The sequence below is a fragment of the Chionomys nivalis genome, chromosome 24, assembly GCF_950005125.1.
Source record: "Chionomys nivalis chromosome 24, mChiNiv1.1, whole genome shotgun sequence".
NCBI classification, from domain to species: Eukaryota; Metazoa; Chordata; class Mammalia; order Rodentia; family Cricetidae; genus Chionomys; species Chionomys nivalis.
The window spans coordinates 33,754,970-33,771,794 of NC_080109.1; the positions used below are offsets into that span (position 1 = coordinate 33,754,970).

A 16,825-nucleotide genomic window follows, 5' to 3' on the forward strand; every position below is an offset into this window, starting at 1 on the left:
GGAGCAAGGTCATTTAAAAATGTTCTGTGGTTCTTTATAAACAATCCTGTCATGTGCCACTCTTTGGAGTCACTTTTCTTCAATTTAGAAACTGGAGGTCAGGCTTGACTACAGCGTACTGTGTAGACATGCCACGTGAGAGTGGACAGTAAGTTAGAGATAGTTCCGTGGAGGAGACCTTCCCTGCTGTTTCTCTTACCTTCCTTGGAGTTAGAAAAAAAAATATGGAGCTGAACTCTTGAAGAAAGCAGGGGCTAGAGATATTTCACAACCGGCTTTAGCTCATGGCTGCTTCTCCAGCTGAAAGCCCCGTCTTAAGCTGCTTCTCATTGAACAGACTCTGCTAAGAACTTCTAACTAGTAAATGTGCTTAAACAGGGCTCATGACGTTGGTCTCCCTGGACCCAACTAGGCTAGACTCAGCATACCACAGAGAAGTCCCAGGACTCTGTAAGCCAGAATGCGCTGGGTGGCCGTAAGATGTCTTTGTTGGCTGTTATCCACAGCTCTGATTTTTGACACTACATATCGTAGCCCATGGAAGTTGAACTGACTACTTGCTATATGCCTTGTTGTCAGAAAGAGAATACTCTCAATTGCCCACAGGAAAGCAGAGAAAAGATAGAAACTGATATTCACCCTAGGACACAATGTTTTAAATAAATATTTTAATTCTATTGTTGCCATTTACAGGTAGAAAGCATACAGTATGTTACAGATATCAAACTGTGGAAATATGAATGTTACATAAGTAACAAATGTAAAAAATGCATTTTCTTACCTTCCCTGAAAGCAAGAAACGTTTCCAGCTTAGGAAAATATCAGTATCAAAAACATAGCTCAGGTGTAAAAAAAAAAAAAAAAAGTTTTACACAGTATTAAAAAATGATCTACAAAAGGACAGAAAGAAAGAAACGTTGCAATCTGACTTTATATAAATTATAAAAACTGGGCACTTGGGGTAAAAGTTGAATGGCTGGAAAGTAAAACCAATTAGGGCCTGCGTAGGTCAATTTGTTACATGTTAAAAGCATAGAACTTTTTTTTTTATTCAATAAATAACTTTAAAAAAAAATGTCTCTTAGAAGTGCGCTGAGAACTTTATTCCGGAAAAAGAAGGTGGCAGTGTTCTGGGGACAGTATGCGGTCATCTTGTTCTTCGTGGAAGCCTGAGGTAAGTCAGGAGACCATGACTGTTCACACAGAGACACATGAGTGTCAACCCAGTTTCTGAGCAAGCTTTAAAGTGCTGAACAAAATGACTTAATCTTAGTACCCACCGTCATGTAAAACAAGCCCTTGGCATGTCTGAGCAACGTCACATATGAACCTATAAGTCTGAAGAGGGCGAATGTGCGGTCCTTCATCGGAGGATGGGACGCGTTTCTTCCTGCACCTTGCGGGGACTGGTTCAACTGAAGCGACCTTGCCATGTAAAATGCAACCATAACACTACTATGGAAACAAGCACCCCCCCACTGTGAAAGCGCAGCTCACGTCTGCGGCTGTAATGGCAGTAAGTGTAAAATCCACAAACCAAACACAAAGCAAAACTTCCCAATGAATGTTGCATGCCCCCCGAACTCATCACAAAACACAATGCATGCAGGAGGACCGTTCCACCAAGCACATTTAAATTAAAGAGTCGTTTGGGAGTCTATGTGAGCAGCTTTGTGGTTAATAATAAACGTGTCCCGCGGCCCCCAGTCCGGTCTATTACTGGCCTGTTTTACAAAGGTGACCCACGCGAGTGGGCAGCCGCAGACTGCTTTGAGTGTTTCTTGCCCACACGTCACACATACTGTTCGGCCTCCCCATCTTTGGGGGCTGGTTTAGCTGCCCCACTTTTACCTTCTTCACTACCAGCTGCTTTTTCCGGGAGAGAGGCCAAATCTTTAAAGACATCCACATAGTGGCCAAACCCCGGGCCCCAGTTCAAAAGGTTGTCCCAGTTAAAGTTGCCTGCCTGCTGCCCTAGCTTCAGGGTGCTATCTGCAGCCCCAGATGTCGCTGCAGGGGTGCTCACCGGTCCGCCCTCAGCCCTGCGTCCGTGGTACCTTCTGGGTTTCAGTCTGGCTCCGTAATTATCTTCATCATCTGCGTCAGACTCGTTGACTTGAGATAACTTGGGCATCCTGGAGGTGTAGACCATGGGCTTCTCCCTGTCGTATTCCATTTCTGAGCACGTGAAGGAATCATGGGAGTCACTATCGGAGGAGGATTCTGGGGCAGGGATACCATCTGCTGGGTTCCTGGTTCTGGACAGGGGCCGTCTGCAGTCATCCTCAGAAGAGGACCGCCCATGGTCTGCGCTGCAGATGCTGGGGTTTCTAGGGCGAGGGGTGTTGAGCCTCTCTACCTCCTCAATGGAGAGTCCCACAGGAGGAGAAGATTCTAGAGGGATCTGTGCTATGGGTTGCTTGAGGCGACTCCCGGGTCTCGAGCCATGTGATGCCATGGTCTGGGGGCTTTTACTTCTCCTCCCCAGCCTGGTGGCATAGTTGAACATGCCAGGTTGGCAGGGGTCCCCGTGCATTTCCAGCGTACCCCCATCCCGCAGTGGAAGGTGCAGTTCCCTGGCTGGGCTGTTTCTGTAGAAAGCAGATGGTTTGGAGAAAGGAGCTGGGCTGTGCCTGGACAGGGGGTTGGGAGTGGGGCAGGCCGAGTGGCTGAGAGAGCTGGTTCTTAACGCCTGGCCGTATGAAGAAGGCTGGTAGGTCAGACTGCTTGCTCCCAGGGGCATGGGGGACTGCCTGGCGAAGCCCAGGGGGCTGTGCCTCTGGATGGAAAACTTCGGAGTGTGGCTTCGGAATTGTTTGTAGTGTTGAATGATGTCTGCATCTGACGGCGCGATGCTGCTGGCGTTGTCTATGTCATAGTGTTCAATCTCCTGCTCCGGTGAAGCCAGTGGGGCACTAGGGATGGTCTCTGAGTTGTGGGGGATGTCGGTCTCATCAAAGATTAGGTAGGGGTTCTCTCTCTCTATGATGTCAGGCTTGGGGTTCCCCTCGGGTTGCTTCCTGACTGCTAGATCATCCCCATAGGGAGGGATGTTGTCGGGGTCGTCAAAAGCCACATTCTCACTGCCCTTTTTCTTCTTCTCTTTCGGCTTTTTCTCCTCTTTGGGGTTCTTGGGCATCTTGCCCCTGCACTGGTTGCATAGAATCAAGCTGAGGACAAGCAAGGCCAGGGCTGTGGCACAGCTGCCCACGATGGCAGGCACAGCCCACAGCGGTAAGGAGATCTCATCTGGGTCCTGAGTCTGGACACACACGTGTCCCCCAGGACTTCCAGCCCTGCACACCTTCCCCTGAGGACAGAGGACACCAAGGCAGGCCACCACCGTCTCGCAGGTCCTCCCGGTGTGTGATTCTGGGCAGCTGCATGTGTAGCCGGAGAGCAGGCCTGGCTCACAGCTGCCTCCGTTCTGGCAGGGGTGGGAGGCACAGTCACCGGGAGGGACACATTTGTAGGCATACCATTGGTTGATGCACAGAAGGTCCCCCCAGCAAGGGTTGCTGGCACAGATGTTGGGACCCCGACAGCCGATCTTTACCGAAGGGTCAGTTTTGGAGATGGAGGCCAAGCTGTGCTTCCCACTGAAGGGGAGGCTCTCACCACCATAAAGCACCGACGCAATGCAGCCATTGAAACCTGTGGGGGAGATACAGTAAAAGTCTCTTTAGAGAAAAGCAGCCATTTCACCTCTGAGTGCTAAGATCTGAAGAAGAGAAGACCCACAGCACCCCAGGAGGGTCCCCAGCCATGCTCCAGCTCAAAGATGGGGAATGCATGTCCTCTGACATTAACTCCCAAACCACAGAGTTAGGTAACACATGGGGGAGAACTGAAAAGTTTGGATGGTCTCCGCATCCAGAGTGTGTTGATCTCTCTCTCTCTCTCTCTCTCTCTCTCTCTCTCTCTCTCTCTCTCTCTCCACCTATTTAACAGTTCATCAGTTTGATTCTTACAGGCCATAGACCAAGAGTTACTTAGAGATAAATCTTCTTTTATGAACAACAGAAAGAGTAAAATGAAGGCCAATTGCTTCAACCACAGGGTTACAGAGTGTGTAATCACAGACTGTATGCCCATCAAAGACACTGGTATGGGCCCTTGTGGATCAAAAGAAAAACACTGACCACTCCAGGGTTGGAGGGTATCTGGGATGGGACCAGGTAATTGTGGCACCCACATTGTAAATGGTCAGGATGATGTAGACAGAAGAATCCCAAGGGGTTTGTTAGTAGTGACTGGTAAAGATGAAAGCAGTTAAGAGATCCTTCCCTGATCTGAACGCACTGATGTCAGGAAGCACAGACATGAAGGCACAGGAGTTTACTTTGCCTACCAGGCCAGCAGAGTCTACACCGTCTTGATCTCTTACAAAATCCCAAATAGCACATTTTCTAAAATCCACTGAATAAAGACTGACGACCCAGAATTTTTATGCACTGATCACATTATCTGTGACACATTCTGTGTTTTCCTCTATTTTGACATACCTTCCTACCCAAGTGACATCTGTCAGGGTGACTTACGCTTCCTAGAATTTCCTAGGCTATTGAACTTGATTCCATAGCCCCTGACTCTGCCTTCCTTTCTTCTTCATTTTGTGACATCTTGTGTTCTTTCAAAGTTCCAGACATTTATACCAACTCACTCTTCTTTACACAGTCCTCCCCTTCTGGAGCCACACAAGGCTTCCAACACAATCTCACACCCACCCACATTCCCCTTACTTAGCACTGACATCTCTAGACAGGGTCTACCCTGAGTGCAGGTCATCCACTCAATGTCCCTTCCGAGGTGCTTCAAACCCATGTGTCCCACAGCAAACTCCGTGCTTCCCTGAGGTCTGCCTCACTCTTCCTCAGCATTCCCTTGATTGGGGGCACTATTGTTTGAGATGAAAGCTCAGAATTCTCCCCGATCTTAAACAAAAATGACCTCCAGAACAAGCCGGGTTCATCTATTTTGACTTCACTCTTTGGCCATTCCATTAGAATGCAAACCGTATCTTCTACTGCAGTGCCTCCTAGATCCTGGCTGCTTCCTCCTCTTCTTCCTCAGAATCAGCCTAAAATATCATTAATACTACTGCATGTTTAAAATTAAAATTTTAATTACTCCTTATCTTCTGCAAGTAAAATAAGCACATCCAGACTTTCCAACTAGAACATCCTGTTTCTTCTCCAGTTTCATTGTCTGCCTTACCCTAGCTGTCCATAAGCTGTTCCCTGGCCTTGGCCTCGATTGTCAACATTTTCCATCAAATAAACCTTCCAATAGTCTCACTCTCCTCCTGGTGTATGAACACACGAGTTTCTCCATTTTCCTTTGTATCACTGATCGAAAATAACACCTACATCCTGTGAGGATCTAATTGACATTTGTTACCCTAGTCTCCTGCATTCCTTGGGGAGACCAACTTGGATGCACACAGGACTGAACAGACAAAGGCCTTGAGGACAAGCCAAGCATCGGAGGAGCCCATTCTTCAACCAGATCTCAACAGTACAGACGAAAGCAGTTAATGTCACAATCTCTCTCAAGACAGTTATGTTGATTAGAAGATTCATAATTACCAGTATCAGAAACTAGCTACTCTTGTAAAAACTGCACTGGGGTAAAATTACTCTGTGGAAGAAAGTCATATGCAATCAATTGGACTTTAACCACCACTCCCTGTTAGCCACCAAAATCACCTACATCATGAGGAGCAGATTTTCCAGAGGCATTTACCTGTCTGAGTGTCTCGATGGGCTTGGTTGGGTGGGATTCCTCCCAGAGATATGGTAAGCACCTCGAGGCCACCGAAGTCCTGAGTGAGGTGGACGATGTCTCTGTTATATATTCTGTCTACAGACAGCATGGTGGTGCTGCCGTTCTTTGAAATCCGGAAGGTGTGCCAATGGCCATCCGCAATGTACGCTTCCGGGATGCTTCTCTCCACCTTCCCAGCAACACCTGCATCTGATGTAAAGTGCACTTTGCCGTTCTTAATCTGTAAGAGGCATTGAAAGCAATGCACATATCAAACGTGATATCCTTGAATAAAAATACTTTGTTTAAAGTATTGAGCAATCTGAAGGAACTGGAACGGATGAGCAGTCTATAATAATACAATACATTCACCTGTTTCATCACTGCCATTTCAGACAACATTACTGCTTGTTTGCAAATTCTAGCAGTTTTTCATTTTATATGTAACTACTTGAGGGGCATCTAACTTTTCAGAACAAAACTGATATATTGTAGTGACTAGGTAGCCTAAATAATTGACACTAATTTGATTATTTGTCTTTCAAGGGCAGAGGGAAGTATGTTAAATCACTAAGTTTAGTAAAAAGGCTAGAATAGTTAAAAGACAAACAACAACAAAAAATGTAAAACCAAAAAGTGAAGGTGAAGCTGCAAAGGCAGAGTAGGTAGAAAAAGAAAGACGGAAGGAGCTTTACCTTCCTATACCACAACACTGGAGTTTCAGACAAAAATGGGGCTATTCATTTCCAGGACGAAATACCATAAAGTAAAAGAGAGATTTGGCCAAGACTTCACTACAGCTGTCTCTTCGATTTATCTAGAGGAATTTGATTTCTTTCAGCAGAACACTGGGTAACAGGACACTCCAGTTTCCAGCTTGTAAGTTTCCAGTGTTATGGGCTGACCCTTCAGAAAATGAATAATTTGTAAGGCAAGATGAGCCCCTGGGTCAGAGAACACATTCCCATCTCTGCTGCCAGATAGGACTGCCGCCCGGGGCCCAGAGATGAAGTGTCCTAGGAGCCACTGAAGGAAAAGCAGGGGTCACTTGTGTGTGTCACTCAGCTCAGACTCCATGTCTACGCAAGAAACACTTCTGGAAAAACTGAAAATGAGTTCGTTTGTGCTTTGTGGAAAAGTCGCGTAACAAAGTTACATACAGCAATCATATCGGAGTGCTTTAATGTGGTATTTTTCAATTAAAAATATTTTTAAAGCCTGGATGATGGCTCAGTGCTTCCTCTGTAAGCATGAGGCCCTGAATTCAAAACCCCAACATCAACATCAAAGTTGGGTACAGCCTTGCGTCCCTGCAACACCAGCATTTAGGGGCAGAGATGGAGACCATGGGAGCTTTCTGGCTAGACAGCTTAGCAATATGTGAGGCCTCTAGTCCAGTGAGAGACCTACCCAAGGCAATAGGGCAATGAACAGTAGAAGACAGGAGATGTGCATACACCACACACTCACACACCGCATACATATGTGATTAAGACGTATATGTAAATTAAATGATCAGAGCACAGCTGTTCTATGAGTCTCCAATTCTTCTAGCTATCTCCTGATACACTCAAATCACCCAGGATCTCCTTCACCCAACAACTTTGTTCATTTTCCCTATCATGGATGTGTGTGTGTGTGTGTGTGAGAGAGAGAGAGAGAGAGAGAGAGAGAGAGAGAAGGAGGGAGGGAGGGAGGGGGGAAGAGGGGGAGAGGGAAAGAGAAAGAGAGGTAAAAGGAGGGAGGGAGGAAAGAAGAGAGGGAAGGAAGGTGAGGGAGGGAGGGAGTGCAAGAGAGGTGGGGGAAGGGGAAGGAAGAGAAAGAGAGAGAGAGATTGCGAGTTCACTAAATAAAGAGTTTAAGGAAGAAATGGTAAGAAGTTGAGCTAAAAGAACCCAAACCATGGTTCCTGGACGGCCGGCAGCTGACACTCAGAGCACTTCTGTCCCCATCTTCCTCGACCACACCCCGGCAGACCCAGTCATCTCCTGCTCAGCACAGTTACTTCTTGAGCTCCTTTTGCTCTTCTCGGCTGGGTGCTTTTTCCTGTTCTACTCCTTTTACCTGCCAAGGTCCTTGCTTTTGGAAATCTGCTGCTCACAATTTTCTCGCTAAATGCCGTGACTACTAGTAACTGGTCATTTTGCCTAATTCTCTGTTTAGCTCTGTGGCACCATGTTGAGGCAGTGCCAGCTAGCATCCTGCTGAGCTTCACAGTGAGAACGACAAACCCCATCATTCAGCCTCTTCCTAATGGAGGCTTTCACTCCTCAGATGCATTAGCATGTTGACCGAACTGTTTGGTTGAAGGAGAAGGCAAACAGCAGTGTGTCGAATGTCATTTAAATGGCATGGGGACTTGGAGACAGCTTAAAAAATAATCCTGTGCAAAGACTGAAGTGTGGCTTCTCAGAATGGAGGAACTCTGAGCAGAAGCCACTCAGGGTCCCCTCTCCGGAGGGAATGGTGTTCTGGGCAGATGAATCCACTGTAATTACATCATAGCCTCTCTAATTGCTTCCATCTAATTTGCTTTCAATGGAAACGATCAACAGCCTTTTTGACTCCATTTTAGGTAGTTCTATGTTTCATGAGTTATATTGATTGGGGAACCAGGATATCTGTCTAAGGAATGAAATGTAAAGTGAAAATTTGAAGATATCCCTGTAGGAAGCTGGAGCTTTGTTGCAAATGCAGCACTGACTGAGATTTGTGAACACACGGTTCTCTGTTGGGGGTATTGGATATACTATAAGAAGCTCAGCTCTGGTCTTCAGCAACTACATGGTGGCATCACTCTCATCCCTCCAATAAAAACATCTCCAAACACTGTCAAGCGACGGTAGAGAGTAAAAAGCATCTCGATCTAGAAACAAATGGGATAAGGAAGATACAAGTAGATCACCAGGAAAGGGAATGGCTTTTTGTGAGACTTACTGAAAATAGACACCTAAGATAACCTGTTGCACAAAGAAACCTGGAAAACCGAAACCTAAAATTTAGGGATGACAATCAGCATTATTTTCAATATAATTTGTGAATTAAGTCAAGTAATTGCTAATACTTTTCTGTGTCTCAAAATATTGATAAGAAAAATAAGTCATTAATCATGGTTTTGTTTTCTTAATAATTTACTAAAATGAATCCAAAAGTATCAATAGACTTATAAGACATAGAATGAGCTTATGAAACATTGATGAAACTAAACACAAGATCTCCTGGGAAAATTGGTGCGAATGTCTGTCTATGAAAGAAGGTGGTTCTCATTTCATATTCTCATAAGGTCACAGGAGGTAGGCAAAGAATGACTTGTGGCTCATGAATGACTGACTTGGACTTCTACCTACAGAGAGGAAAAGTGAAGTAAAATCCCAGAGACAAATCTGTCCTTATTGACTATACATTTTTAAAAAATTGAATTTTTGATTTTATTTAAAGAGAGCAGGGAGATGGCTCGGTGGGTAGATTGCTAGAAGTACAGGTGTGAGGACCTGAGTTTGGATCCCCAACACCCATGTCCATAGCTGACAGAGGAGTCAAGCAAAGCCCAGCACCCATGTCAATGGCTGCAAAGGAGTCAAGAAGATACCAGAAGCACACTGCTCAGCCTATGCTCGAAAGCAGACATGAGAACTCCAGACGAAAAGAGAAACCCTGATCAAGGAGAATAAGGCAGAGGGAAGCCAGCCCATGTCCCCTTCTAATCTCCATAGGACTGAGGATACATTTCTCTCCCTACTCATTAAAATTTATTTGGAGAGATGAAAAGAAATTTTACTTACAATAAATACCAAAAACATTAAACTTTGTGGATTTGACTTAGGTAATGAATAGAATGCCATTTCAAAATGAAGTCAGATAATTTCTACATAGTCTAATCTTAGACTTTAACCTATATTATCAGTTTTTTAAATAATTCTTGGTGAAAATAATCCTCCATAATAAAGGCACATACTTTTCACGCTTTATTTTGCTTATGATAGGCAAAGCAACACAGATTTTTATCAGGGAAAGCAGACTTGACTACCTTTTCTGTGTTACTTGCCTGACTGTGGTTTTTGCTCTAAAACAACACAGGGGTGTTTAGAAACTGGCCCTCTCAAATCTTTGTGACTCTGTCCGAGGCCCTGGAATCATTAAGAGTGGATGGTATTGGATCACTGCCAAACTTTGGTCAGAACTCTAAGGCTGGAAAGGAAAGGACAAATATTGTGGGGGAAGCGACTTCTGCCCCAGAACAGGCAGGGTCATCAGAAGGGTCAGCACAGGTTCCTCTCACCTTCACCGTGGTATAATTGCTGCTTTCCTGGATGTGGATCAAAATACCATTCTCACTCCGCGTCCTGAATTTTACTTCCAGACTACTGACACCAAAAGGCTCCAACATGGCATCCCGTATGCTCTGTGTCAGCAAATACTCCCGCTTCTGGCTCTGACTCATGTGGTAGTCCAGGCGTCCTTTGCCTTCTAGTGACAAGGCAGTGTCCGGAGTGACAGCTGAAAGCCCAGAAGAAAGGGAAAATCTGAAGACTTTCACTAGACTTTTTTTTAGGGCATTCTTCAGAGGGGCACAAGGTATTAAAAATGACAAAAGTTCAATTCTGAAATTACTCTTCCTGGTCCTACTCTGAGAAAACAATTTCCATTTGTGAATAATTATGTAAGTGCATTGCCAATGGTTGAGTCCTTTTGGATCTGGGAAACATAAAATCCTTGATGACAATCATTAATCACTTGGGGGACTTGTCATCCAATCTCTGTGCTATGGGACCAAAAGGCTGGACATGGACGACACAGCCAACTGCTAAAATGTACAATTCAAAACTTGAACCAATTTCAATGCATTCCTGAAATTATTAAGCAAGTATGTTTTTATAGTTGGAAACCTTTGGCTCTTTAGTCTTTAGTCCCTCTAGTCTCTAATTCTTAGAAATATGAACCCAAAAAATTGTCTAGTCAAAGATTTCTAGCTGAAGTTCTACCTGGAGCCATTGCCATGGATGGTTCATCATCATAAGCAATAATGTTAAAAAACAAAACAAAACAAAAAAAAACCTCCCAGTCCAGAAGTAAGATATCTGCATCTATATAACCAGTAGCATAGCTCAGGAAATGAATGTGGGGAAATGGAATCAGGGGTAACTCTGTCCTGGGTCACATACTCTAAACAGATAAACAGAATAACATGTGCAGAATTATATCTCACATGAGAAAAATAAGTCTCAGGACAGCTCAACTCACTTTTTCTTTTTCTTTGATAGCCAAGCTACCATGCTATATCTATGTTGACTGGCTCTAAGATCTTTTGGATTATATTGTATTCCAATGTTATCGCTCATTTCTCTTCATTTTCCTATTACAGTAGCAATAAATGTTTCCTTAAAAAGTCACCAGGCGCTAGTGGCCGAATTAAGTAGTAGTCATCCATTTCAAAATAAAGCAGTTCTCATAAAGTCGGGCCCAAGGCACAGGGTAGAATAGAATACACAGCTTCCAATTAGAGAGCAAATCTTTCCTGGTGACTTGAATATCACTGATGTCGTGATTATCGTAACACTGGGGTTTAAGTGAGAAGTTATTAGTGACAAGACTGAAACAATGCTGCTCAAAAACAACTTAAACTATGACTTTTATTTTAACACATTGACTATCACACAATATTTGGAGCTGTATGTAATTCAGTGATACTGTAAATTTTATCTGACAAATATAAAAATCTGACCAGAGAAATACCCCTCAACTGAGTATAGTTGCTGACTTTAAATTTCCCAACTACCCAATAAGTGACATAAAATAACCCAGTGGTACCGTTATAAGGTGAAACTGACATTTAGTTAAGATTCAATTCTTTGAGAGAATGCTACTGCTCTTTATATTAAAAAGCCAATTTGCAACTGTCTCTCCCTTCATTTGGCACACGTAATGTTTGCCATGTTAGAGTCAAAATGCAGCAACTTGCTTAGGTGCACCTATTTATACTTTCTGGGGCTTGTGACAGCACGCCATGAATGTAACAGTGGTGACCTACATTTCTCACAGTACTTCCCAGTCAGGCCCTCCATGCACTGGCACTGCTGCCATGACCAAAAGTCCACACAGGTGCCACCGTGTTGGCAAGGGTTGCGAGCGCACGTGCCTTCTAGTCTAGGACACCTGCAAGAGAGTCACAGAAAAGAGGGGTAAAGCACCAACCTGGAAGAACAACATTTGACTAGAAGTAGACATAGACTGATCAATGTGCTTAATCTTAGGTTTACAGTATAGGAAGGGTCTTGCTCCAGCTACCCTGCAGCAATTAATGACACAGAAATCTCATAACATGGTCTACCTCATGCCAAAAGAGAAAGCTAAATTAAAATATCTTCTACAATGACAACCAATGATGTCAACTTCTGAAGGACCACAGTGGTCCAGAAATCCCTTCTTAGCATGGTCCAGGGCTACATATTTATTTAGGTCCATGTGCACCCCATAAAGACACTCATAATGATGGCCCACTTACAAGCCAGGTATGACACCAGGCATAGACATAAAGGAATGAGTGAATCCATATAGTAAAGGAAAGAGGCTTTGTTTTCCTGTGTGAAAGACAGACAATAAAGGGAAAAGAGGAATATGCTGTTTGTTAGACAGAGATCCTCTGCACAGATTGAAGAGTGCAAGAAACCCTTGGAGGGTTTCTGTATCTCTACATTGAGAGTAAGGGGGGGACATTTGTATTTAGATTTCAAGAGAAGTTGATTTGAGATTGAGGAAAAAGCAGTGGGAAGTCCTACTGTGAACTAGGAACCCAGTGTGTGTGAAACAACAGGAACAGAACGACCAGAAAGAGGGTGTGGACAGGCCACATCATGGAAGCTCTGTCAGTCAGGTAAGGTAAGGCCTCAATCTGGAGGCTTGGGATGCTAAGTATTTAGATTTTCATTTTTTTAATGATAAGAAAATCTTGCTGGGTGTGGTGGCACAAACCTTTAATCCCAGCACTTGGGAGGTAGAGACAGGAAGATCTCTGAGAGTTTGAGGCCAGCCTGATCTATGGAGTGAGTTCCTGGACAGTCAGAGGTACACAGAGAAACCCTGTCTTGAAAAACCATCAATAGGTAAGTAGGTAGATAGGTAGATGCATAGATAGATAGATAGATAGATAGATAGATAGATAGATAGATAGATACAGATAGTTGAGAGATAGGAAAGAAAGAGAAAGAAAGAAAGAAAGAAAGAAAGAGAAAGAAAAAGAAAGAAAGAAAGAAAGAAAGAAAGAAAGAAAGAAAGAAAGAAAGAAAAAGGAAGGAAGGAAGGAAGGAAGGAAGGAAGGAAGGAAGGAAGGAAGGAAGGAAGGAAGGAAGGAAGAAAGAAAGAAAATCTTACTGGTCAAGGATGCCTTGTGCTGCCAGAGCCTGGCTGGGCTCCAGGGGTCGCCCATTGACGGCGAACTCCATTACACACCCCACAAAGTCATGGCTCTCCACCTGTCCCTTCCTCTGAAGGATTGGCTCTAAGGACCTGATTCCTCCAACGGTGACTCGGTTTGGCTGAACATCAAGAGTCCTATGAGAATGCAAAAGAGTAAAAATCTTAAAAACAACACAAGATATTTTGGTCAATTACTTCACTTTCCCAGAACGAGCATCCAGGCCAACATCCAGCCTAAAGCAGGTGTTTTCATGATTGCTTGGGTTTTACATTACAAAGACAGAGAAGCTTATGAAATTATATTTTCATCTATCCACATTGGATGCACACAGCAATGCTGTCAGCAAAAATGAGCAATCTAGAAAAGATTAACGCACAGATGCCAAGACTGTTACTTCTACAGGTTGCAAGGTTCTTTAAGAACACAGCAAGTCCTCCTGTCAATAAAGACAGTGGGTAGGGGGTCACTGTACGTCTGCACTTCTCATTCCTTACAAAATCCCTTCTGCCTTGGATTGGCCAGTACTGCAATTCAGCTTGAAGTACTATTAAAAAACATGTCTAAATTATCCCACAAACGTGAAGAGAACGTGCCTGAATGAGTGACAGCCATGCTGTACATGCCCACAGGACTCAGGAAGCATGAAAGCCTTTCATGAAGGGAAATCTAAGCAGTCCGGGCTACAGTAGACACGGTTTCCTTTGATTTTATCCCTGACTCATCACTTTGCAACTTTTTAACCCAGCATTAAAATAATGTTTCACTGACAGTAGTTACTTTATAGTATGAATATCTCTTTGAGGGGGTATACAACCATTTAGTATGGAGAAAAATTATTTAAAGTTCTTGTAAATCATCATTTCATTAATGATAAGAATGGAGTTATGATTTTACTTACCAGTCATCCGAAACTGCTGCATTGCTGACGGTGCAGTAGCCTGGCTCCTGATTCTCAGAGCAGGAGTCCACAGTTAGAGATGCTGCCTGAAATAAGAGAGGGTTCAGTCACCACAGGCCTTCCAGTGACATCAGTCTCCCCAGTAGACACCGCTAGCACTGCTCTCAGGTGGGGATAATTGAAATTGTTAGTACTATGATGTTCTTGATTTAATGTATGCATAACATATCCTGTAATTTGCTTCACATTTTAAGTTATGGAAACAGGTCCCCTTGGTATCTTGAATTCTAATTATCTTTACACACCAGAGTGATGAGCCACCTTTGAAATGGTCATCTCCTTGTGCCTCATATATATAAGAGAGAATTAAGAAGCCAGTAGTCTTCCTGGAAAACCTCAACTCCATAAGATTATAATTTCAATAAAAATATTTATTCTGCTATTCAGTATCCCAATCATTCAAAAAAATTTTCAAAAGACTTATTCTATCTGCCATATTTACAGAATGGTTATGATGGTATGTCATATATATTAAAATACATGGAAGTTTATGTTAAACATTTTTCTTTTTAATTGAAAAAACTTCCAGTTAAAGAGTGGGAAGAGTGAGAATATGAGCAAAGAGGTCAAGACCTCTTTGTGGGTACACTCTGCTGGAGAGGGAAGGAACCAGCATAAGACCAAACTAGACCCTTTGAATGCGGTGACAGTTGTATGGTTGGGGCAGACTGTGGGGCCACTGGCAGTAGCACCAGGATTTATCTGTACTATTTGTACTGACTTTTTTGAACCCATTCTCTTTGGATGGATACCTTGCTCAGCCTAGATATAGTAGGGAGGGCTTTGTACCTTCCTCAAAGCAATGACTTACCCTCTCTAAGGAGTGGACGGGGGGTTGGGTGGGAGGAAGGTAGAGGGAATGGGAGGAAAGGAGATAGTGGGAACTGGGATTGGTATATAAAATGAAAAAAGATAGTTTGTTTTCTTTTTCAAAAAAAATAAAATAAAGAAAAAAAAGAAAAAACTTATTTCATATATTCTATTCTGATCATGGTTTCCCCTCCCTCATCTCCTGTAGAAACGTACAAACATCAGGTAAGTGCCCTCGTCAATGTTAAGACTTATTATTTCAAATAACAGCAGCACACACCTGTGTCAACAGAATGCATTGCTGCATGATCAAAACTTCTCAAGGATTTCAGTCACAACTGACTGCCATTGTCAGACAAGTTGAGGGGCCACAGCCCTCTAGAGCTTCCTGTGTGCATATAAATATATTTATAAATGTACATATATTCATATATATGTATGAATATATATGTATGAATATACCTCTTGATCAAAAAAAAAAAACCCACCTCTGTGTTCACAACACCCATGAAGGGGTCGAAGCCAAGTTCTTCCCTATGGGCAATGGCCAGGGAGACTGCTGTTGGCAGAGACAATACTGAATTTCCACATTATTCTCTTCTCCACAGCAAAGCTGGATGGCCCCTGGTTGTCAGTAAGAGTCACCAAAAGCCAAAGCCTTTCCTATTTGATTCAACAGCATTGTGAGTGTGAGGTTCAAACTGTGGTGGTGTAACATTGACCAGATAGCCCCATTAAAGGAAGGAGGGGTTTTGTTCCTCTCCTGGGACAATGAAAAGTGTCTTCTTAAGTATGTTCTAATGCCATGATACACGCATCTGAGGGCAGTAACAACACGGCACTGTTTTGTGCTTCCCACGCATGACTGTGGGCCATGGGCTAGATTTTAAGAAACAGTAGAAACACCACAAGGGCAGAATCAAGTTCAATAATGCACCTCACTTGTTATAAACACGGTAGATACCAGGTTTCCTGTCTTATAATGAAGTCGTATTTATGATGGATGCCAATGACTTCATTTTGTGAACGTTGTTCATGAATTGGGGGCTGTCCACAAACATCCCTTAGAAAAGGTTATCATAGACTTCTCACATCTCAGAAACTATTAATAGAGTTCATTTATCACTATTGTGTACTGAATAATAAAATACTAATTTTAAAACACACCATTTATTCGCTTTTAATATACCTAACAGCCACTGGAATCTTCACAAACTCTTGTGAGAGACATGAATATTTTTATCACTTTCCTCTCAAACTATAATAAATGTTATCATTTAGGGGAATGTCTACTCTTCTGATTACATGTTTGGTGTGGGAAATCATTCTGTATATGTGTTGCTTTTATTGGTTAATGAACAAAGCGGCTTTCGGCCAATGGCTTAATAGAGTAAAGCCAGGTGGAAAATCCAAACAGATGTAGAGAACGAGTAGGTGGGGTCATGGAGAAGTCATGTAGCTGCTTTGTGGTGATGCAGATTAATGGAGATGTATTAGTTTAGGACATAAGAGCTTGCTAGAAATACACTTAAGCTATTGGCCAAAGAGTATTGCAAATAATATAGTTTCTGTGTGATTATTCCATGTCTGAGCAGCCAGGAATGAACTAGCAGACTCCGACAACACATGTCAAGCTGTTCATGCCCCACTTCGTTTACTCCTTGGTTTGTTATCTTAAAAACGAAGGGGCACTCGTCTCCAAGGTGGCATTGCAATTCAGAGACTCACTTCATGGGCTTCTGTGAATGCCCACCTACATAGCCACTAAGAAAAAATATTGATATTAGATATATTTACAAAGTATACAGTGTTTATGCAGTGACCAGAGAATTCCTGGTCAGTTCTGGCTGGCACGTGTGTTGGCCATTGTCAAGCTG

At 43.2% G+C, this 16,825-nt stretch overlaps 1 protein-coding gene across 1 annotated transcript in view; it reads right to left on the bottom strand.

Annotated features, from left to right (window-relative positions):
- Positions 1-695: 695 nt before the first annotated feature.
- Fat4 (FAT atypical cadherin 4) overlaps positions 696-16,825 on the bottom strand; it is a 131,014-nt gene continuing 114,884 nt past the window's right edge. Inside the window, exons 12-17 of the mRNA XM_057756879.1 lie at positions 14,079-14,164; positions 13,135-13,314; positions 11,795-11,919; positions 10,046-10,263; positions 5,746-6,007; positions 696-3,654 (exon numbers count right to left, since the gene is read on the bottom strand). Coding sequence (XP_057612862.1) covers positions 1,793-3,654; positions 5,746-6,007; positions 10,046-10,263; positions 11,795-11,919; positions 13,135-13,314; positions 14,079-14,164 — 2,733 coding nt within the window. The 3' untranslated portion in view covers positions 696-1,792. The remainder of the gene's footprint in view (positions 3,655-5,745; positions 6,008-10,045; positions 10,264-11,794; positions 11,920-13,134; positions 13,315-14,078; positions 14,165-16,825) is intronic.